General features: G+C 39.9%; 1 protein-coding gene across 2 annotated transcripts in view; it reads right to left on the bottom strand.

Moving 5' to 3' along the window:
- Positions 1 to 25,401, bottom strand: part of ARID5B (AT-rich interaction domain 5B) — a 124,124-nt gene that overhangs the window by 52,350 nt on the left and 46,373 nt on the right. For both annotated transcript variants that reach the window (XM_065670886.1, XM_065670885.1), the window contains one exon: positions 22,510 to 22,740. In XM_065670886.1, coding sequence (XP_065526958.1) covers positions 22,510 to 22,740 — 231 coding nt within the window. The remainder of the gene's footprint in view (positions 1 to 22,509; positions 22,741 to 25,401) is intronic.

Raw genomic sequence — 25,401 nt, 5'->3', positions numbered from 1 at the left:
GGGTTTAAACTAAATATGAAGTTGGTTGTGCAATATTCTTCCATAGTCAATACTGGTTCTTAGGAAATTATCTGAGTGAATTAAGTGGAAAGACTATTAAACAATTTACACACTTCCTTGTGTTTCAGATGTCTAATTATAGCTGTGTTTGTCTCTCCCCACAGAACTGTTGTATACCACATGGTATGCATATTTCAGCATCCAGCATTATTAACTCATGACCGACTGTCAGTTGATCATTATCTAACACATGGGGTCTGCAAAAAAAGCCTTATTTGGGCAAAAGCAGGCTTCGGACCCACTCCCACTGTATTTTCCCCCAGAAGAACTTCAGCTGGATTATTACTTGCTGTCAATGGAAACTCGGAGGTTACTTATGTGAAATCTGTGGACAGGAAAATAAATCCTTACCAAGTTTAAACACTTAGTTGATATTAAAACCATCTCCAGCTTGGCTGGTTTAAAGAAAACTCTCAGTTGCCCTCTAGTGTCACCCGGCTGCCATGCCAGGCAGCCTGCCCGCCGCTTGCTGAAGCCAAGGTCACAAAATTTAACCTGATTTCACGTGATGAGATTTACTAGATGACTAATGTTTCATATAAAAGAGCGAGAAGGGATGCTTTTCCCCTCCTGGAAATTTCAGGGCTTGGGCCCCTGTAAGCCCAGAGCTTGCATAATATTTACCACTGTAACTGCGGCACATGACACATGGGTTTTATGAGCTAGAATCTCTGAAATCACTCTGTGCGCTGCACTCCATAAAGTTCATTCATAACTAAAAATAGACTAATGTACAAACTGATTTAGCATTATACTGAAGCTAAGGAACATAGGGAGTCTGCAAAATTCCCTAATATGGAAGAGAAGCTGAATTTTCAAACGCAGCAGTTTATTTGTTTCTGAAAATGGCCAACATATGTAAAAGATTTAATATACAAAACCAGGTGTATATATAGTCTATATCTTCGTATGTGCCCATTTTCATTCTATATAAAGACTTTATACAGCCTGAAACTATAAATTTAATAATAGATTACTAAATTAAGTCTGCACAATCACTTCATAAAAAAAATCATTTCAATTTAAAATACAGCTGTAGGGGTTTGGACAATTTCCTGCATAATAGAGGCCCATCCCTGAAATGTAAATAACACTGGTATTAAAACAAGTCAATCAGGCACATCAGGAAAAAAAAAGGTACATGAAAACATAAATGCATTTTCCAGCCTATCCTAAGTAAGGATGCCAAACCTTTCTTTTATTTGAATGCTGCTTTGATAAATCACTACTGCTTCAGACGGCTTTCTTTCTTACCGCCCCCCCCCCCCCCCCCCAATGTCCTGTTTTTCTTAAGAGAAATCCAGGGCTGATTAAGTCTTACTATTTTGAATACATCAAACCATCAGGGTTTTGCAATAAGAAGTATTCACCTCTTTCCCATGTACCATCAGCATTCTTAAAATCCTGTTTCTATAAAATTAAACAGCGTGCTCTTCAGAAACACGTGATGTTGCCTGCTCTGATTGTTTCTACTGTAATTGTGCAATTTTAAAATTACCTTATTTCTCAATGCCCTTTCCCCAAACAAATAACTTTGACAGTTGTAAGATTACAAAAACAAGTTAGACTTTTCTTTTTTCTTGGTTTTTTTTTTTTTTTTTAACTTACAGGCCGTCTGTAATATATTGACTTGTTACACAGTAAAAATGACAAACATTACTTTATTTGGTATATAGCCTAAGCTAATTATAAGGCTTTCTCTTCTTAATTTGACAAGACTGAAATATCACAGGAAATGCATATGGCAATTCAGAAAATATCATCAGGGAAAAGGCGAAATGAACATTTGAAAAGACAAATGACTTGATCTGCATAAGCAGGTATCTGTAAGGCACCGCCTTTCTCCACAGCCTGAATAGCACTTTCCAGTTGTTCTCACACCCACAGCGTAGCTCACAAAGCGCAGGAATTGTGCTTACCACCCCAAAGTGCTGCCCCTGTTGGTAACACGAGGCTTTTGCTGGCAGCACCCATCAATGGTGTGGGACACTGTAAAGAGCAGATGCAGAGCAACCAAGCAAGTAAGCTGCCCCAGTATCTCCACTTTCTGGGGGAAAGCTGTCTCTCAGCTTCATCTAAGCCAGGGCCCCAAAATACTAAAATTGCTACATAAATAATAAGGGGGGTATTAGCATTCTATTTGACAGGGCATGCATGGTCAGGGCTACTCTCTTTGCTCTATGCCCCTAGTGGCTCAACCCTGGCTCTCAAAGTCACAGGAAGCTTTTGAAGGGTTTCCAAGCCCGGCTCTCAAGTCAGGGGGACATAACAAGCCCAGCAGTGGGGAGCAGCAGCTGGGGAGTAACTTTAACACTGACCTGTAAAAGGCCATTTCAAATAGGGAAGTAACTGGTCACCGAGCCAGTTGTGTTCGGGCTCACCTGCACACATCTGTATCTCAAGAAAGGATGGAACCCCTGGTAACCCACTGTCCCCTTTGCCTACAGACTGGTCTCTGGGCTGTGCCTTTCTTTAGTACTACACAATACCTGATTAGGGTAATGTGGGATTAGGCTGCTGGAAGACTGTGGGAGGTTCAAAAAGCTCAAACCCATCTTCTTTCTGCCTCATGAAATAAATACACAGCAAGAATTTCACTGACTAATCTCAGTCAGTCCCTTTCTCCTGATAGCATCTGGAAGGGCTTTGATATTGTATGGCAATCCTCACCCTCATTTTCAATAAAGGGATTGCTCCACTTCACTGCCTGCTGCCAGATCCAGGTTTTTCCTAGAAGGCTCCCCACTAGCCATGACCCTGACGCTGCTTTGTTCAGGAAATCTGACAAAGTGACGTGAGTGGCCAAACACTCTGTATATCTAATATTAAACAGATAAAAGGCAAACCAGCACCACTCCTGAATTACCAAGTACACTGTTAAGTAGACTTGGACTTCAACTAAGGTGAATATGAAGACTCATTGTCCCAAGAGATAAATATTGACTGAGGAAAAAGCAAAGGTCAAATTGGTCAATATTTACTCAAGAAAATCTAGATCTTGATGTAGTGTAGCATACACTCTGAATGTCTTCATCAGCTGCTTCTGGAAATCTTTTCATTATGACTAAGGATTTCAAAAGCATAATTTTCTGCCCCCTATTTAAACCCCCCAGAAACTTATACACACCTACTGCAAACAGGAAGGTTTCCGTGTCTGTGGCCTCAGCAAAAGGAGACGTGTTGATTTGCAAATACTACCTGCCCAGTCTGCATGCCAAAACTCATTAGCTCTGACCTCTGAAGATGTGAACAACAAAAACTTTCTGACTCATCACATGACAGTATTTCAGACTACCATGAACAGGAATTTCCTCTTTGATAAGGATTAATGCACTCCCTCCTCCCTCCATCTCAAGTATCTGTAAATTAAGGCTGAAATTTTATCTGAGTTTTCTATTTCACATAAGGAGTTACTTTGAGAAAATACCAATGGAGAATTTTGGGGGAGTTATAGTTCAATTATTTACTGTGGCAAGTATGTTAGTCCTATTATCTAAGGTTTCAAGCTTATTGCCTGGTTTCTGACTGTCTTCTCCCATGTTATTTTTGTCTGAAGCCACAGTGCTACACTCTTCTTTCCATAAAACAGCACAGTTGAAAACAAAAATTCCAGGAAATTTATAAAGGCTGATTTTTCTGAAGATGCATGAGGAAGAAAGACACTCAAATCCTCTGGAGTTTCAATGAGGTTATTCCCTGAATTGTCTTCGGCACCTTCATACAGCCACTCAATGATCAGGAAAGTACCAACCCTCCTACTCCTCTGCTTATTCAAATGGTCTAGCATGGTGCATGAACTCCTATTTCTAACCTCTGTCTTCACTGAACAGTCAAACATAGCACAGATTTGTTGCAATCACCATGGAGATGGGTTGGTTTCAAATTAGGCACAAACTGTTTGTTTCCTTTGCTATTTTTATTGTGCTTCAAACCTATTATGCTTCTCCCACCCTGCCCTTCCTTTATTGCTAAATGAGAAAATCTTACTTTACTGGGAAGTCAAATCCTAGCCACAGCTGCTCCTGAACTCAATGGGGGACGGTGGCGGTCCCCTCGTTCTCAATTGCCTTCCTTTGCTGATTGGCAACCAAGTAAGTCTGCACGAGGTCAGACTTCACAGATGAGATGACACAGAACATGCAAATGAAGTCTCTGTTAGCTGGAAGAAAAGCATGAGCCTCGCTCTATGCAATTTCATAGCTTTAGCCTACTAGGGATGGAAGAATTAGTTTATTCTCCACAAGAGGAAGTAACAGGTAGGCTTTGGTCTCACATCTGCAATGGCATGAATGAACCCCTAGAGGCTGCCGTAAGAGAAATGGCATTATTCTGGGATAACAAAGAGGGACCAGGGTGGGGATGAGGACAAGGATGGGACCATGTGATGAAGCAGGGCAACAGACGAATGCCTGGCACAAGGAACTGATGAACTAGAGGACTGAAGCAATGGGGAGCAGGGGAACCCAGACTCCTGGGCTGTTTGAATTACACACAGAAAGCAAGCAAATCCCTGAAGGCAGATGCAAGTGTCACTCTTCCACTGGGCGACACCTGGGCTACTGCAGCCAGAGGCAACTGAGCACCCTCTCCGGGTGGAAAGGCTGTCCTGCACCACCGAAAGCGTGGAAGAGTTATTTGACTCCCGAACACATGAAGTCTCTAACAAAAGTTCCTTTGGAGGCGCAGAAAAAGACACAAGGACTGATAGTGCTGAATGTAGGTTTCCCACAGCCCAAGTCAATGGACTCCCTGTGCCAAAAATGCAGCAGGCTGGGATGTGACAGTACCAAAGCTGCATATGCCAAATGCAAGCCTTTCCCACAGTTCTGTCACAGTTCTGTGACAGGTACATCGTTGCATTTAAAACTGCATTAAGTCTCCAATTAAACATCCGTCTGCTTCTGGAATCATACGCAATCTATAATGTGGAACTTAAATTTAAATTCAAAGACCAATTAAAAAAAATAAATCAATGAAATGCTTTTATGAAACAGGAGATTGATCTGCAGCTTAAAACTCCCAGTAATGTAATATTTTAGAACTTTAATAAATAATGCTTTTACCTTGATTGCAAAATAATACCCTGCCATGAAAACACAGAGCAGAGGTAGGAAGCTGCTCAACAAGAATTAAAATGTCAGACTTTGCACAGAACAAAGCTTTACAATTATTGGTGAAACACATTTTTCAAACTTGTTAACACAAAATTAACAATTACATACATCACTTAATTCTATAAGTGCATACCTCTCGAAGTACCCATTAGCTAACCATGCCTAGTTCAGTTTTAATATACATGCAGGCTCTGCAGCACAGAGGGGATGTAACTATGTGAGCGCTGGCACAGTAAACCCTGAAATGGCAAGTGCTATTAAATTGAGATGCAATCACGTTGAAAGGGAAACATTAACAAACAGCAGACAATTGAGAAGAAAATACAGGGCGCTTGTGTTCTAATACATGTGCTTCAAAACCTTATATAACTATTCATTGTCTAGTTCATCTGGCCAGGGGCCCAGTTTGCTCTATGCTATGCTATACTAATTTTATAATAATAAACTGTTACACAAGCTTTATGCAGTCATGCATATGAAGAGGTTGTGGAAGACATTACATTTGATTATCTTTCTAGCAAAGACACCATCTTGAAATTAAACATAGCCTAGTAGAACTATATATGAGTTTAAAAAAAGAAAAAAAAAACAAACAAAAAACCACCACAAATGCAAGTATATAATTAAAAGAAAAAAAAAAAAAAGAAAAAATCCTTTCAGAAAGGCTCTTTTCCTCCTCTGAATATCACCTTCACATTATGCATGACAGATGAATACCACTAATCCCATAATACAATGCAAGAATCTGCATGTTCCTGGACTATGCTCGTTTGAATCATTGATTTTTGGAAACACATGCTATAATTTATTTTTTTTTCACAATACACCTTTTCGTAAAAACAAAGCAACATGGTTTACAAAGCCAAAAGGAATGCGTGAAATAACTGGGATTTAAAAATCCTTTATGTTATTTGTTGCTTTAGCATGAACCAACATGAACCACTGAGATGCTTCAGTTACGATTTATCTGTACCACAAAACATTTGTAGGATAAATGGTGGAAAACATGGGGATGAGAGAGACAGGGCACAAAAACATATACAGTATGAACCAGATGCAGTCCAGAAAAGTAATTTCATATTCCACATTTGTCTATGGAATTGTCTGAGAATTTTCTGCTGAATGTTATTTCCAGGTTTATCACAGCGGTTCAAAACTGGCTATATTTAGTCACTGCCCAGTGCCAGAAAGCACTACCAGACTATAGGATCATGGCGTATTTTAAGTTTGATATGTCATGAACCATCAAGGCCAGAAATAAATGGCTTTTATAATCAGAAAGAGTAAAAGTCTCTGACCTCCAAGATACATAAAGGATTTTTTTCAGCTCTAAATCATGAGTTAGCAATCTAAAAAATTACATTATTCCGATAGCTATTGTTCATCTGCTACTTCCCAACCACCCCCAACATATTTTGATTTCAACATTTTAACATCTAATCTAAAAACCCCACTAAAGTTAGTGAACCAATGCTTTATGCGGGGCCCCTGAGGCGCTTCTACATGCAAATACCACCACCACATACCAAAAGCAAAGAGTCGGCAGTCAAGTGGCACTGAAGTCAATGGGTATAGGAGCAAACCCCCAAAAGCTTTAATGCCAGATTCTGATCTAAATCACATCACTGTCAATCCAAAGTAATTGACTCCTGTGGATTTACATGAGTGGAAAGGAGATCATAATCTTGCTCTTAACCTTTACCTTTGAAGTAGAGATGGTCATAAATCTGACTTTTCTATCCAACAGGAAAATGTCAGAATTTCATCATTTTCTTCAAATTGGGCAGGCAGTCAAAAACGTTCTGAGCAACACTAATGGGAAACTATCAGGCTCTTTAATTTTAATGTGTCTAATGAAAAGAAACCAACTGAAAATACTTCTACAGATCAAAACTCTTGTCTCACTAAACCATGGGTCCCAAGGTCCTGTGCTCCCATGCTCCACTATGTCGAGCCCCGAGCACCTTGAGCTGCTGTGATGGAGCAACCACTAGGGAGACTGGAGCAGCACCGGATCTCATCTGGTACAGGGACAGGCACCAGATGCGGTCACACTAACACTGCTGTGGCAGAGCTGTCCCCAGCAGTATGTCAACCCCGCATGATAAAGTTCAGTCCTTCCAACCCTAGACCAAGCATTTAATTTCAGCCTCTCTGATATAAAAAAATAGGCACAAAGGACTTGACTCAGAAGAGTGAGAAAACCTTCTGTGATGTAAAAGTTATGCCAGAACTAAAATGCAAAATGAGAATGTGGGAACCAGGTGGAAATGCAAGAGAAAGGCTGGAGCCAAGCCCCATGCAAGGAGTTTGTCTGATACTAAGATCCATGCCCAAAAACCTCCACCAAAGGAAGTGGGAACTTCACCCATTCTCTAGCTGCAGGTGGAATACAACACAAACTAGCAAAGCTTTTCTCAGCCATTAAGGAGTGTTTGTTGAGTTTCTATAATTTATTTCAACCATTGTTACATTGTTCTGGTCTAGGCTCTAAAACTAAGAAAGCCCAACTGACTGCAACTTCCTGCAACTGCTTGCAACTGTGCGACTTGTCTCATCTCTGTATCTGACGGCCATGCAAGTTGGAGATTTGCTACTTTGGGACTGTCCAATTTTAATGGCTATTCATGCTTAGACCTAAACATTCAGCACTGCCCTGACGCCTTCTCCAGCTCACCTGAAATAGGAGCTGATGTTTCTGCTCATTCATCTCGGACTCCTTTGCTCTCCCGAATATTTCTGATGGTTGCTAGGCAACTATTGTTGAATACATGCATGAGGCATTAATTGTCTGAGCACTTTAAAAGAGGAAAATTCTTTAAAACTGAGGACACTGCCATACCAAAAATAGGATATTTCCTTTATGCAGGGCAACACTCGCGGCTGGGAATGTTGATGGCTGCAGTATGTCAGAGGCTAGATGACTCACCAAGATTACTCAACACGCAGCGCAGCACAAAAGAAGCGTCTTAGGAAACCTGACTTTATTATAGTTTTATTTTAAATGAAGAGCTTCAGATCTAGTTTTATCTTCTGACTGCTGTCATTGGGATATTACAATCCACATTTTCATGAAATTAATGGTGTTGGGTCAGCTGCTGTTAAAGCTAGTGTTAGAACTTACGAAGTGTATCAATTCCCTACCTTCTAAGCCCAAAATGGCACCAGCAAGTACTCCTCCTTGCTACACTTCAAAGAGATACTGTAGTCTCACTGCCGATCCTAAGTGTTCTGCTCTCCTTAGCCGTAAATGTGGATTTCATTTTATGGGGTCTTTTTTTCCAAAATACATTCCAATGTTATGATCAAGCTCTAAAGACAGTAAACACAGACTTCCATAACTTGACTTAAATGTCTAAATGGAACAACTGCAATAATTTGCAGTTAGGTAATTTTGGTGGTGGTTTTTGTTGTTGTTGTTGAATTATAACAAACCCATCTCTACCATGATTAAACACTCACAATGTACACGTATTCATCTTAATTACAGGTTGCCTTTTAAAATGAGCAACACCAAAAAAAAAAAAAAAGCCCTGAAGAACCATCATTTTCTTGGCAAATCAAATTATTATGGTTCGCTGCAAAATCAGGACGCTATAAAAGAATGAGGGCAACGATATTGCTAATTTTGAACATCGTATTCTGAGCTAAGAGCTGCTAAAGACCCTGGGAATAATCTTCCATTTTTCAAACTCGTGCTCTACCTCTGTTAAAGTATGTAACGGGACACAGGTTCCTCTCAGCAAAGTTCAGCTGAGGTTTGTAAGACTTTAAGATGAAGATGAAGGGACTTACTTAATCAATGAAGTGAGAAGTAGAATCATCAACACCTACTTAAAGTAAACATGACACCCCACTGCAAAGAGCTGTTTTCACTGGGAGTTTAACTTCTACTACAACAGTTGCAAATCCAGAGTGAAACACTGCAGGGTGATGACAGAGCTGGAAGGCTGCACAGTACCTCTGTTGAAGCAGCAGCAGCATCTTCAAGTGTTACCCATGTTAACAGGATGATCACCATTAGCATTTTCACATCTTATCTTACCCTTTCTGTGGGCTGAAACTGCTTATTTCAAATAAATTCCTCCTTCTCTATAACTTACTTGTTAACACCTGCTTTTTAATTAACATGTTTTTCAAAGCTATTATGCAAAATGGTAAGGTGACTGGAGATGTCTGTGCAGGACCCATCAGTGAAGACTCATGAAGTTGGTACAGTAAGTCTGCTGATGATCTCGCAGTGTGTGGCTGCCCATTTAAATAAGATGCTACTGAGATACGTTTTCTATACTTCAACCGAGAAGACAGCCCTTTGTAGAAGTTACTGAAGTGGCCTAAAATGGACCAGATCCAATTCTGTCTGAGCTGATCTCCCCAAAAGAGAACAGGCAAGGGACTGATGAGCCCCCAGAAACCAGAGCAGAGAAGCACACTGCCAGCTGGTGCTGAGACACGCATCTGCTTATGGTGGATGGAGACAGGTAAGGAGAAAAAAGAGGACATGAAGTAGCAGCAGCCAGCAAGGTGGACTAGTGAAGACACTGGTGTTTAGCTTCTAACCTACCAGTTTCCTCTGTAACCCTGTTCCTCAGCCTCTGGTCCACAAAGAAGATGAAAAGTTCTGCCTTATCTTTTTAACAGTGTAAGCAAATTTTAGGAAGATTAGTTTTATTGTGTAACGGACACAAGATCCAGCACAATCTAGCCTTTGCTGGCCAGATATTACAAATTACATATACTAATACAGTAACATTTTTAAATGTCAGAGGGAATCGGTAGGATTTTGTGCTTTGTTTACTTTCTGCAAATACTGCTAATGTCAGAGTAACTACTGGATGAAGACAGTATTTCTTCCTTGAGTAAGGATCGCGTCTTTTCAAAATCAGTCTTGATTTAAAAGATTCAAGTAATAAAGAATCTATGTTACTCCTGGCTAAGTTGTTCACATGGCTAATTACCCCTTGCTGCTAGATAATTGTGCCTTAGTTTCAGCATTAATTTATCTGCTTGCACTTTGAAGCATGGGGTCCTGCTATGTGTCTGTTTGGCAAATTAAGAGAGGCTTCTACCGTCATGGTTTTTCTCCTCATGGACACACTAACAGACTATGATCAGGTTGCTTCTTAAGCCTTCTCCTCTGTGCACTAAGTGGATTGACAGTCTTTCACTTGAAGACAAGTTTTATGTGCTATGAACTGTTTCTTCGGTCCTTCCTTAACCCTGCCCAGTATTTTAATACAATGTGCAAGGCATGGGTGTCAGAATTGGGCACAAAGCTGAAAGTGGGGAAAAATCTCTCTAATAAACTCTTCCAGTTCTTCCATGCTTTTCCATCTCTGCAGCTCATAGTTCAGAATAATACATTTGAGTATTAGTAGTGCAGTTATCCCATGAAATTTTATCATCCTTTTCGCAGAAAGCCATCATAATTTGACTGACTTACCAAAATGTTAGCTCTTAGGGGGGTTGATAATGATTCCTGTAGCATTATATGCAGCAGTAGTAATACCTCTCTATTTCTTCTCACCATTCCCATGCTTATTCATCTAAGAACCAGGTTTGCTCTCCTACTCCAGTCAAATGGTTATCTGTCATTACCCTCAAGTAATTTATGGCATTAAGACCAACACAGCAGCCCTCAGGTACACGGAAATTTTTGTCTGCTCACTAGAAGACTAAGACACAGTTATATATAATACCAAGGCCCAAACTTCAAATGCAATGCAAACTCTTACTGCTTCACTGACCTTTAGCCCATGATTGACAATAAATCAATTAAAAAACATTACAAAGTCCTAATTGCCAATGATAAACCTACCAAAAAAAGAAACTTTTTTTTTTTGTTAATTTGCCTTCATATACATGAAGTACTTACACATAAAAACAAGGCCCTATGAAGAAACTACCAGCATCCACTGGCCATCACTGGGAAGATGGATGCTCACACCATAACACACTGGTACCTTCTTCACTGGACACAAGCAAAAAGGGATTGCTGAGGCTTCTTTAGCTGTCTGAGTGAATGATAAACTGATTCACATATTGCTCGTGATCTGTCTGGTTTACGAAGAATCTGACAGGTAATGAGAACTTACTCAAACAGCACTAACGTCAATAAAGAGGAAGAAAAACCTCCTCCGGATCACTCTTAATGCCCTCACTTGATTTCAGACAGAGAAAACCATAGCAAGAATTTTAATGTGCTATTTTGCCTCTTTTGCAATTTGATGTAAAAACAACTTCACAAAAACCCAGCCACATGGAATTTAAATTCTGCTGAAGTCTCACCCATCAGTAATTACTACAGCAGTGTTTAAAATTTTAAAAGAAAACAAACCCAAATCTGAACAAAACACTATTTTTCAATTATTTTCTTCCTCCGATTTCTCCCCACATTGCATCATCTCCCAATTACCGTGATTTTGCTGAGTGTGCCAGTTTCTTAAAGACACAGCTATAAAATGTATGGACTAATTGTTGAGCAGAACTGAAGAGCTATTAAAACTGCAATAGTACAGCACTTCCAATGGTAGTCTATTATTTCTACATGATTGGTTTTGTACAGTCCAACTCATGCAGTGAAACTCTTAGATAAATTAACTCCTTCGTTTTGACATAAACATCAAAGGGAGAATTAAAGGAAAATGAACATTATTTTCTGCTGCTATTTTACACGTACTGTTCATAACTCCCATGCATGTTCCTGGAAAGTTACAAATTATTTAAATTGAGAAAGCTATTTGCTGTTTTATCAGGTCTGTAATATATAAAATTTGGCTCCAGAATTATCTCATTTTCCCATTTCATGTTTCCCTGTCATCTACATGGTAGAGCATGTTTACAGAACTTTATAACTATAATATACAATTCAGTCATTTCTAAACAGCTCTATAAGAGTAAGGCTGAAATGTACACATTTTAAAGATTACTTAGTGAACACCAAACCCTTTCCCAGCTGTTTTAAATTTTGAATTTCCCAATAAATGAATAACATACTAAAAAAGCAAACACAATCTGACATTATTTAGTCTAAGTTTCTAAAATGGCATAACATCTGTAGCTAAAAACAATTTTGAATAACTATATTTAACTAGAGCAGTATTCTATTATTCATAGCTCATTTTCCTTACAGACTAGGAGACTTAATGTGGTGTTCAAGTATTTCAAACATTTCTTTTAATTGTTTAGTCCTTCCAACAGCCAAACTGCAGCAAAAAGGGAGGGGGAATCTTCACTCATATCTTTTATATATATTCATGTGACCAACCATGATCTCAGTTAAGTGCCACAACTGTTCATTAACACACATCACAGCCCCCAGTCAGCACTCCGAGCTTTGAAACCATGCCAGAAGCAGGGGCTCAACAAATGGCACTTTGACCTTTTCACTACTAACTTCAATCTTTATTAAAATATCTAAGACTTCAGCTCTGTCTTCCTCTTTTATCTGCTCCTGAAATACCTAATATTCATTCAGTAAATGGAAAAGTTTGCTACATTCTTACGTAATGATAGATTCCCCTTTGATTTGCAATCGGCTTGTGAAATGCCTTTGATTAAAAAAGAGAACGAAACATCCCCTCCCCCTGCCAAACAACTCTAAATTCAGATTGCTCGCTCATTTCCAGGGAAATCAAGCATGCTGTCTAATATTAAAAAATCTCACAGCATCCAGGCAAGTTTAGCTCCATTTTATGTTCCTCTTATTAAATTCCACCTTAGCAACACATGAAATGCTCACCCAGCTCTTTGCTTGCTTTTTTAATTTCATGTCTGCAACTTCACATCTCCAGCCTGAGCATTTTTTTTGGGGGGGGGGGGGGGGGGAAGGATAGAGACTGATTTTTTGCCCAGCAGGGTTTCCTTTCCCTACTATAGTCACCAAAATGAGTAGTCCCATGGAGGAAAATGTAACTAGAGACAAATAGGGGCTTTGATCATTGTTATGCGCTCATAGATTGGAGGGGGTGGAAGAAATCATGCTTCCCCCCCCCCCCCCCCCCCCCCCCCCCCGCCTAGCAGTAAGTAATTAATTACATATTAAGAAAAAAACCAGAAAAAGTTCATGAGTCATTTATGTGTTTTCATTCTTTGTAAACGTTCTGGCACACCCTATATGCTTCATTTCTTGCTTTAAATAAGAAAGTACTGGAAAATATGCACAGTATTTGGAACCAAGGGGAATGACATATTAATTTGAAGTTTGCTTTGTGCAAGTTTGCATTTTCCAGATCTGAAAGGAAACTTTCAGGGAACCTAAAACTCGTCTGCAAGCTTTAATTTATACCCCCCTTCACCCACAGATTATCTAGAAGGTAGAAACTGTTAATTTAAATAGCGCAGTGAAGTATCGTCATTAGGTGGCTTAGTTGCCTGGGATACTACTATCAGCCTGACCAGTAGGGAACCTGGGAAGCACGAGCTCGGGAGGGGGGAAAAGTAAACAAAGTAATGAGTAACAGTTACAGCTCCTTAAAATGTGTACATTAACCTCAGTATTGGGCAACTATTTGCTTTTTAGAGGCAGCACCCTCTGACTGAAATAATGATAAATATTTTGGAAATTCCATCAGAAACGAGAATGAAATTACTCAAGTGCACTCTGGGAGAACAAAGCTTTATAGTATACTTTCAAATGAACTCAGGTAAGTTTACAAATGGCCTATACCTAAAAGACCATTAACTAAAATTACATTTGTTTTTATTGAAAGACAGCCTCAAGTGCTGACATGTAATATATGACATGTGATACATAATAATACTCTTAAACCAGTTCTGACATAATATCTCCCAAGGCATAATAACCACAAACGACTGCTTTAGTTAAGAACTAGCCAGAAGCAAAATAGATCCATGTAAAAGTAGCTTTAACCATAAATACCTCAACAATATTTTATGTCACTTTGTAAAAAACTTAAAGTAGTTCCATAATAATTAACAACAAAAACTTCATGTTCTTTACTATTGTATGGTGGTTGTGAAAGGTTATTTCATAGTCCCGCAGCTGCCAATGCTGTAAATTATGCAGGCACCAAGAAGCATTAAGGAGAAATAATAGCAATTTAAACAAGGCTGACGTAATTCATGATAAACAGTCATTGGAAAATATTACAATGTTGTCTTTTTTGAGTGGGTTTAATCAGAAGAATGTGACCATATTCTGACATAAACCACTTCTCTTTTCCATTGTATAGGCACGGGAACAGGGGCCCTTCCCTGTGTGCAAAGGTCTCCCCTGCTCCCAGCCACTCTGAGCCCTGGCACCTCGGGGATGCTGCTCATGAGGCTTGGGATGCCAATGGACCAAAAGCTCTCCAAAACCAAAGCTCAAGTGCCTGGGCAGGCCCAGTGGTCTAAGGGAGGCACCGAAACCAGGGGGACAGTCAAATGGGGATGCTCTAATGAAGTGATATTGGGGGGTGTGGGGAAAAGATGGCTTCAGAAATGAGAACATGTATGATGGACATGGCTTACACTCACGACAAATGCAGCTGGGCTTAGTTTTCACTAGAATGACAGAAAGTCATTTTGATAGCTGCCCCATAAAACTAGCCATCGAGTGGGAATCTTATATAGGAGGAATTAGTAATTTATATCTACAACCATTTAGGGAATGGACACCAATAAAACCAACGCCTGTGTAATAGATGACAAAACGCCATGTGATAAGTTACATTTATCAGGCACAGAAGAACAGCACACTTATTAACCCTTCATTTGCTGGAATGACACATTAATTCTCTGCCAAACACCAGCCAATAAAACATGTAAACCCCAAAATACCATCACACAGTCACTACTCAATTAAAAATAGAAAAGGAGAAGCAGCTAAAAGCACAGCTCTCAGCTCTGCCATGGAGTCTTCAAAGGAGCGAGGATACCTCACCTCCCCTTCCTGTCCCCGCAGGGGGGCCGTACCGGCCACCCCACACTTCACAGCCCTGGTGCTTCCTCAAGCAGCTGGGCACGTGGCACCGCGTGCTCACAGCATCAACCCCTCTCTCTCCTGTACTGCTACCCAAGGGCACCTGAAGAACTAAGGAGCCATACCAATTTCCCAAGTGCCCTCGCCTTGAGAGATGTGCTCTCACAGTGGTGCCAAGCAGCCGCTGAAGGCTTCTTGGGCAGCTAGTCTTGTGCAGGACAGCCAGTCACCACCATCCCCACCTGAGAAGTGATGCCACCAGGCCAGGGGAAATGGGCAGAAGCACCTTTTCAGGCAGCTCCTGCCCCTCCACTCAGCATTTGCTGTCTTCCTGAGGGCAGTGGGAATGTGCAACCTGAATAAAATCAGTGCTCTCCATAAAGGAGTTTTGATTATAAAGTGAAAAAATATCTATCTTAATATTTATCCAGGTTACAGCTATGGTTGCTCCTGAAAATGTACCCCAAAAAACCAAAAAAAAACCCAACCCAACCCCCCCCCCCAAACAAATTAACACTTGTTTCTATTGAAGTTCTTGCAGACAGAAAGGTATTTTATCTTACTTTGCCACACATTACTTACGTTCGCTTAACAGCTTGCTGTTAGCATTGGGTGACATTCTGCCCTTGGTTAACTGGTGAAAATCTTGAGTAACAGCCACTGAAGTGGATCGAGTTATTTTGGATTTACGCCACTAAGTGAGACAGAATGTGACCCCTTATCGGTGCTTTTTGCTTTGAGTATACAAATATTTTATGCATTTCAATGAGTGACAGAATGCAAAACTTGCAAATATTTATTTTTAGATGTATGGGGAAAAAGCAATTAAGAGCTAAAAATGTTAAGAATGAAGAAATCACTTAACAGAAGCAATTATGTTAGGCACATAAACAGCTCTGCCTTCAGACATTTTATTCAAATGCTGCAGAGCACACTACGAAATATCAATTGTTTAAAAAAACTGCAAGTATTTTTTCACAACTGAAAAATCAATCATTATAAACAACATCTGGGGATCATTAATATCTTACTCCACAGTTGAATTACCAGAATAAGAAAGAAGTCTGACCAGAATCCAGAACACTTCCAGATTTGCTTTTTCATGCTAAAAGCTTATGTTTGCAGAGGTGGGGAGGGAGGGAAGAGGAAATGTACATTTATCTATATTGTATATAGCACTATCATGCATTAATCATTACTTCCCCTCCAGCTATGTCCTGTTTTTGTTTTGAGAGAACTAAAATTTGAAATATTTAGCTAAGCCACCCTGCCCAGGACCTTGGAAAAGATTTGCATATTTTTCAGACTGTTGGAGATGCCACCATAAAACTCCATCTAAGGAAGTCCCAGTATCCACACTAATAAAAAGCCTCTATACTCTTCCTATTGAAGTTCTAAATGCTTGAACATTCTAGTCGTAGAAGAGCACTAACACCAATCCCACTGTAAAATCACATTTGTATTAAAACAAAGAAGCCTAAAGTATCTATCTGGAAACTTCAGGGGGCTCTGAATTTCACTGATACTAATTACCCTGCAGGTAGGCAAAACAGTCAATAGCAATAATGCTGATACTTTATGACAGTTGAGAAACATTAAAAAACCCTCACCCTTTCAGGCCAAAGTACAATTTTTGTACTAGAGCTGGTTTAAAAGAAAAGCCAACCTTGACTCACGCTCACACAAACAAAGCAAGCCACCAACAGGAAAACTGTATTTCATTTAGACTGGAAACATTCTTTCTTCTTCCTTTTTTTTTTTTTTTCCTTGTTAAGTCTCATTCCTTGCCAAGGTTTTGGTTTGTTATGTTTTTCCCCTAAACAACTGATTTTATCTGTGAGTCACAAACTTGTGTAAACTGAGATGTGTAACAAAAGCAAAGACCAAATTTCAGCTATTGCAGGAGTAATGGTACCACTCCATATCCTCAAGTCATCAGCTTTCATCCTAACCAATTTTTCTGGCACATGACCTACCCCTAAAAAGCCCTTCTTCTTCATAGCACTGTCCTGCAATGGCTTCCCTGGTCAATGACAAGATGGAAGTCCTTCTGAAATTCTTGGCTCAGAAACTCAGTGGCTAGGAGGGATGGATAAGTCATCCCTCACTCCTAACCACTCCCTCCCAGCCCTGGAAGTGAGAGAACCTGCTTTCTGCGGTGTTTTACAGGGAGATCCAAATCGTTGAAGGTTTGTTTTCTGTTTTGTTTTGAATGTAGAAGATTTTTCCAATGCAAGTGATGCCGCACTAAGGGTTTTTTTTTGGGGGGGAAGGGGAGAGGAGGGAAGCGGAGACTGCAATGCCCTTTATACATAATTTTCTTCGATGAGCAGTTTTTCCCTCTGCATTGCTCACATTATAGCAAAATGAAGAAGTTTCATTTTTTCAGAGAAAAAATTATATTAACACCACAGCAGGATGTAGTTCTCTTACTTTTGCATCTGAAATGTTGTATAAAAACCTGGTCTTTACATACAAAACTTTTAATCTTGTTTTGGGGGTGAACAAGTGTTTACAGTACACATGGGACCAAACAGCTTGGTTTAATAGCATATTGGACCCAGCATGCTGCAAAAATAATCCAGAATGGTTAAAAAATTACCAAGTAGATTTTAAAAATCAAGAAGAAATAAGGTGTTCAGTTTTCTCTCCCACTGCTGTTTATAGAAAAAGCAACCCCATGCTCACAAATGAAAGTGAGCCTTCTGGGTCATCTTTAGCAGGAAGGACTGATAATATTTATCTAGCAAAGCACCATGACAAAATCTTCCTGTGCGAGATTTTCACCCATCAAAGCTGATGGAGCTGTAGAAATCCACCATCACCCAAGCATCTGACCCTTCTATTTCTAATCTGCCCTAAGTCCCCAGGCCTGCAGAAGGCGGAGGTCATGTTGATGATGTCTGTGCAGACAGATCTCTGAACACCCTTGTTGTAGGGGCCCACGTGCATTTGGCAACACAGCCCACAGCTGAGTCGCAAAAGAATCCATGCTCATTGATGTCCCCAGGAACTCAGTCGATGCAGTGGAGCAGGCATGAGTCTGGTAGAAGGCCAAGTCACCTTCAGACAAGCAAATGCAGAGGATGTGTGCTGCTCTATCAACAAGTGCACACTGGTTTCTGCCCAGTGACCCTCAGATACATCTTCTGGACACACAGGCAGTTTTGCCTCCAGCTAGATCTCTTTGGTCTAGAACAAAAAGTATTAGGATCCCTATTTTTTCATTCCTTCTCTCTTACATCATGTATGACCACACAGCAAATGCCAGTAAATTCTAAGCATTTACAAAAGTTATTCAGCAACAGTAACCCAAACAGCTGATAAATGAAAAAGATTTTGAAAAATGTCTTGAATTGAAATAAATTGTTCAGCTGGCACATACTATTTTCATTTTAAGGGAGCGGGGGAATGAGGAAATAGGGTTTTGTTTTTTTCCACATGCTAATAACCAGGAGCAGTTAGATAAAAGAATGCGTAGGTGAACTCTAGTCTGTGCAGAGAACTAAAATGAGGCCATCAAGAAAACTGATCCCATTTGCCTGCCCTGCTGTGCCACTGGTCCTGACACTGCTGCCACTGCTGATGGAGTCCAGCCTGAGCTCTCCCTGTGGCCCTTGCCCAGCACGACGTGTAAGCCTGCACGGGCTGGTGGCACCATCAGGCAGGCATCAAGCTTTTGTGCTTCAGTTCAACCATGGACTACTCTAGCCTCCTGTGCAGGTTCAAAATCTCAGATTTCTTGTTCCCAGACAGCAACAACAACATTTCATTATCCACCTGGACACTTTCATGCTGGTTAAGACCTCTAATTGCTCTTATTTCAGGAGGGGAGTAAGTATACAGTCTGGCTGTGGTCATATCAATGAACTTTTGCTATCAAAACATCAAGCATGGCTTATATCCTCTGTGTTCTGAAGAGAAGCAAGCTTTTGGGCCTATCTGCATTCTGGAGGGGAGCCTTCAAGGAAGATAGATTAACTAATCAGTAGTTACATCAACAAGAATGGGAGAAGGAGGCTTCTCACTTTGAGCAGTCTTTCCTTTGTAAATGGAGAGCAAGTTCTTCCCTGTCAGGCTCCAAAGAAACAGATGTAAACCTTTGAGCCTTCCAGATGCTAAGCCAATTCCTCAGCAGCCTACTTCTCCAGCGGCCTCCTTGATGGGATGTTGTGGCACACTGAGCCAAGCTAGAGGAGAATTAGAAAAGGACTCTGCAAGAAAAACAGCCCTGAGTATTCCTGCATATATATGGCACTTGGGCATGTGCCATAGAGCAGCACACAGGTGGGAGAGAGGCAAATACAGGCAGCTGCAGTGCACTGGCTGTGGTAGCCCACACTGAAGCTGGTGGGGAAGCTTACCGCACCAAACCCTTACCAAAGCTCTATGGAAGTACAGAAGCCATCCACACTGGACTGCCTGAGCTATCAAAGCATCTCTTCCAGCCATCCCTGGAGGAGCTCACAGACAGCATCTACATCCCCCTTCTACTTAAAATGGTCCCACACCAAACCCCACATTATTTACTGTCAACAAAACTTAGGTTTTCTTCCTCGTTTCCTTCTTTATTTACTTTCGTTAAACCTTACAGAATGGGGGAAAAAAAAAAGGAGGGAGTATGAGAAGGAATGAGAACTGAAAAAAAGCTGGTTTTCTTCTAAACATATAATAAAAGTAGAGAGACTGCTTCCTGGAAAAACATTTCTATTAAAACTGCCTAACAAGGACAACAGCTTATATGCTGCAGTGAGCGGGCTTTTTGTAAAGGTGTTTCAGGTGTCTTACTTATTATATGCTGTATCTCTCACACAGTATTCCAACATGCAGAGAACATATAACACCTTCCCCAACAGCAGTGTTTCTGTAGAAGATCTGGCATCTGTATGGGAAGCCAGTGCTTCCCACATAAAGACAATAGTAGACTGTATTTCCCAACTTTTGTACTCACTTTAGAATTTGGAGAATTTTAGGTGATAAGGAATATACATGTTCCTGTCTTGCTCTTTTGGCACACTTCTTTCATTTGCAAGGTAAGAAATAGCCAAGCTCTTAAAATTAAATGTGTCTGGATCTCCTTACGGACACCTTTTAAGAATTTTAGTCATATTTCTGAAATCTGGTCCTCCCTCAGATTTGACTGATAAATACCAGTGCCTTAGAGTAATCCATTTATCTGCTGTACCACCCTGCCTCTGTTTAGCTTTAGTAGTCATCACTTTCCACATGTGACATCAATCTACATGATATCAATGTAACCTGTTTGTGTAACAAAGTGTTGTACATTTTATTGTCCTGCCAGCAAAGAAAAGGATAAAACAGCACTTTGCCTGTTGCCTTAACAAAGGTAGTATAATTGACACCATACACTTTGCAATACAGAAATAGAACCATACACTGGCCATTTTTTTTTTTTTGTCCTAATATAGCAGGGCTTGCAAGTTTTACTGCATCATTATTTTCATAAGAAATACTTTAAAAGACTATGGGTTTTTTTCCTGGTTTTATAGCCGTTTTAAAAATCCGCTTCTTAAACCAAACTAAATTTTAAATACACATTATTACTTTCTATGGCTAAGATTTCTGTGGCTCTGGTTTGATAATGAGATAATTGCCTTGCAAAGGTCAAGAGAATGGCATAGTTAGCTTTCAGAGACTGAACAAAGCACTTGCTATGGTTCACTACGCATAGTTTCTGCATCACTCCACATGCCTTTGATTCATCTATTACTAATATTCCATGATACGCTTACATTATGGATCCAACTATTTCAACAAACCTGTAATCAAGGAATGACCCTGAATAAAATACTCGACAGAAAGCAGATGGTACACTCATCAAACGCCTTCAAGCCTAAAATAACCTTTTCCATATAAAAAGATAGTCAATTAAAACTGAACTTTATATTCTGAGCTGGAGCTCAGAGTAAATAAAAATCAACATGATACTTTTGTGTTATTGGACCAAACTTCCAGGGCATTTCATTCATTTTTTCACCACCCCCACCCTAAGAGCAACCAACAGTTTTATCCATAGTTCATTCAAAGCCTGTAAATGTTTTGTGTGAGAGCGAGCATACATGACAGTTTGGGCCTGATCCTGCAAAAGCTTGACATGACAAAATTATAATTATTCACAGCAGTAATGTGCTCCAGTGACGACACCGTGTGAGTAAGGATCTCTCCTGCCTGTTGGGAGCTGACTGGTGCAGCAGCAGAGGAGCAGTCCTGCACTACCACAAAATGCACCAATGCCATCAGCTGGGTCAGTGTTTCTCTGTCAACATAAGGAGGAGGCCTGGACTGGGCGTCAAGTTCAAAGCCAGCATGCTAGAGTTTGAAGAAGGGGGAGATTATTCTCTGATCACAGACATCACTGAACCCCTTACCTCTCACTCCCACTATTACATCTTGAATGCATAATGAGAAATCCTCTCTCTAAGAGATCACAAGAGCTCCCTTGCAGAGATGCAGGGGTCTTGTACAGCAAAGCTGCACCCATAGCTTTGCAAACAGACCTTGCTGGCATTAGCTGCAGTGCTCATCCATCAGGTGATATGGGTAATAAACTTAATTCTCACAACACAGGTTCACAGCTAAAGAAATTACACTGGACCCATTGCTAGAGTAACCGTGGGTGTGTACATAATGTGCATTCTGTCACACATTTAGCAGTGCATCCGCTGCCCTTGGGTTGATCTGACACACAAAAAAACCTGTGTGAAATCACCTGACAGAGATCAGGAGTCAAATCTTGCAGCACTCTCTCCCAGCTGTAAGGATCTGCAGAGTATTCTCTAAAACCTTTGAATTAAGAAGTCACCTCCCAGAAGTGTATCTGCACTTGTAAAATCAAGCTCCTTGCACTGGCAAAGCTGCTGCTGAAAAAACTCACATTCTAGGAAGGCCACAAACATACCAGCTATAGCTGACATTTGTTTCAGGCCCTGGGAGCATACGTGCAGTTGATGAGTGCTCTGCAACAGCAATGGGATGTGCAGGGACTCTCTCGTATTTTACATTTGCTAGCATACTGCACCAACAATGACTTCAAAAAAACCCCAACACACTTTGTAAAGCTTTTGGAAAGACAAGCTATAGGTGAAAAGGTAGATAAATTTCAAATCCAGACAAGGGACCCTTTCACTCATACCGAGTAACTGTGCTACACGCTCTACCCATGTAACAATATCTTTAACTGTAATAAATTCAAGTTGCAATATGAAGATCACCAGTGACCAGAATACTTCAGTCTCGCAGAGGAAAGAGCACATTTGGTACATAACATTTCAAACATAAATAGTATTGTTTCATTTTACAGGAATCACATCTTCCCTTTGGAAATCAATGGAAACTTAAAAAGAAGAAAATGTCTTTACTTTTGAGAAAAATAGCTGTAATGTAACTTACCGAACTCATCACATATACTTTCATTTTCTATTAGAGTAGGGTGATCAAATGTATCCCGACAGTAGAAGATTTGGGGATTCTTGCTGGTTATTGCAATGCCCCCCAGGGCTAAAACAAACTGGTCTGTTAGTATTGACGAAGGCTTGTCCTGAATGCGCTTCAACATGGAACGATATCGACAGTACTGTGGGTAGCTCAGAATCAGCAGGTTTGAATCTTCATCATCCTCACCTGGAAGAAGAAAATTAAAAAAACACCCTCTTAGTATGTCAGAAAAACACAAAACATGAGCTATAACTCAAACATGTCAGAAAACCCATGGCCCACTGGTTCAACCTTTTCTCAAGACCTATGTTCTATAGTACAGTGGTTTTCAAAAGAAAGGTTAAAAATAGAAATTAAAAAAAAAATATTATTGAAACAGCTTCTTTTCTGGCTTTCTGTTCAATTCTTCCACACTTATCCACAAGGACTCTACCTGTATGAGTAAGAAAACACTGCTCTGCAGAAGTTGGCCAACGGCCTGAATCAAAGTGCTCTACTTTGCCAACTTGGCTGCTTTGATAGAAATATTATCTGTCATTTTCACTCAGCTCCCTATACAGCCTTACTGAACTCATGTTTACACCAGCTAGTGTCTTTTAAAAATAATAATATACAAGCCCAGGAGCATACAACTATCAGTTCTCCTTTGAGGTGTCTGATACTGGCAACTACTAAAGGGTCCTGGGCCAGCGAGGTGGGCTGATCTGACCTGGTCATTGGTGCTAAGCTAACCCAACAGGTGGAAATAACTTTCCTCACATTAACTGCAAATGCAGCAGGACTCAATAAAACACCTGCAGAGCACAATGAGCATATTAATTTTCAAAGAGCTCACACTGTTGAAATGTGGGATCAAGATATACAGCAATCTAGGGCTCAGACTTTTCCACTCCCCCAGGTTTTAGTTAATATTAGAAATAAAGGTGGCAGATTTTGAAATATCACAATCAAGTTTCATCATATGATAACCAGCAGGAAACCTAACAGCAAAAAAACCCAACCAGAGATGTAAACATGAGAAATTATTCATTTGCAGGTATGCAGCTGATAGTTAACAGCGCTTCTTTTTATGCTCATTTATCTCCTCAGGTGGGGTAACTGAACATGACTTTCCATGCATACCAATGAAGGTAAAGCAAGAGCATTCACTTTGTTTTCTTCTGTACTATGATTACTGAATAACTCAGCTATTTCTTCTGCCAGAGACAAAAAGTCTACTATTTAATCCCATTACCAATACTGGAATCATCTTTCTTACCCTTAAAGTAAAAATCACTTCAGATATTGAAAGAAATTGTTGTATCAGTTCACCCCAACTAAACACAGTGCCACAACTCCTCTTGATTTGGTGAGGCAATGGAAATGTTGACACATAAAAGGCTAAACTTTAAGAAGTCTTTGGAAGCAGATATATCACCTAGAATGTCATCACTGCAGATGAATGCAATGCTGCAAAAGAAAAAATCAGCACGGCAGACGGACTTGGGAAGTACTGTTTTTTACAAGCACAGCTCCTGAAAGCCATCACTTCCAAAAACTCAGGACTTTCACCACTACCCTGATGTAGGTGGGGAGATAAAAAAAAATGTGCAAAAAAGTAACTTTTAATACATTTTGGGAAACTGACATTACTTTTCTAAGAAAATAAAATGTATGTCCTATAACCACTTTGGTCAATAAGGATGCTTTGGTCAATAAAGTCACACTTTTCTTTGTTTTCAACAAGTATCCCATAAGCCTACAACAGCACGATTGAGCCAATTGCTCTTGGGAATAATACACTCTTTTCTTTATTAAGAAACTCTAAAATCAGATCAGGAAAATTGTTGTAGGAATTAACAAGCACATGATCCATCCTTTAGCTCTTTCAAGAGTTTCATATATGCCTGCCTGACAATTATTACTACTTTATACCTTTGCGTAGATAGTAGAGAGCTGAATCTGTTGATCTGACAGCACTTTTCTTATGCCAGGCTGTGGTCAGCTTTCTAAACAGGGTGTATATAAATGTATGTTCCATGTGCCTTTGTAGTAACCCATTAGTTTCTAGACAAATGTGCTGTAAATCCCTGTGCAGAATTACAGAAACTTTCTACCTCTGACAACTGATGACTTGACTCAGACCCCTGGCATAAATTAAAATCAAGTCATTTTTTACAGAATCACTTTTATACATGTTTGTGCAACTCCAGTGAGTACTTCATGATGCATTTGTTTCCCTTCCTTATTCATTCCAGGTTCAATAGATAAATCTAAGAATGAACAAAGGCTGAATAAACTGAAGATTTGCTTAGTGAAAGACAAACAGAGTGTTCCTGGAACAAAGACTTTTTTTTCTCAACCATGCCCACGTGAGAAAAGAGAAATCAAAGTAGACCAATCCCTAATAAAATGCAAGTGCAAAGAAGAACTATTTTTTTCTTCTAGCAAAATCTAACATGTGCTGTTTAATGGTGGAGTGTATATTGCTGAATATTTTTCATAAATATGATCTTAGAGTTAACTCTTAGGAGAAGCAGTGATCAAAATGTGGATCGCATCCCATTAAAACCAAGAAAAATGAAGTAATTTCTAAAAACATTTAACTGAGATCTTAGAAAACCAAGATGTTTTATTTCTGAATCTCATTTTAGCTTCAACTGAGAGAACATGGTACCTTCAGTACACTGCTAGTAAGGCTCCACTGAAATTACTCTAATCCCATGCTTATATCATAATTGTGTGTTTTAATAACGCACTCCAATGTCAATTTTTCATTTATTTATGTATTTCAGGGCTGAAAACAGACAAACTGTAATTAGGAGTCAAGGTTCCACCTCTGCCTTCTGAGCACTGCCTATATATGCA

The sequence above is a fragment of the Lathamus discolor genome, chromosome 3 (genome assembly GCF_037157495.1).
Source record: "Lathamus discolor isolate bLatDis1 chromosome 3, bLatDis1.hap1, whole genome shotgun sequence".
NCBI classification, from domain to species: Eukaryota; Metazoa; Chordata; class Aves; order Psittaciformes; family Psittacidae; genus Lathamus; species Lathamus discolor.
Note: the sequence above shows the minus strand (reverse complement) of the source record. Positions and strands in the feature narration are given on the sequence as shown.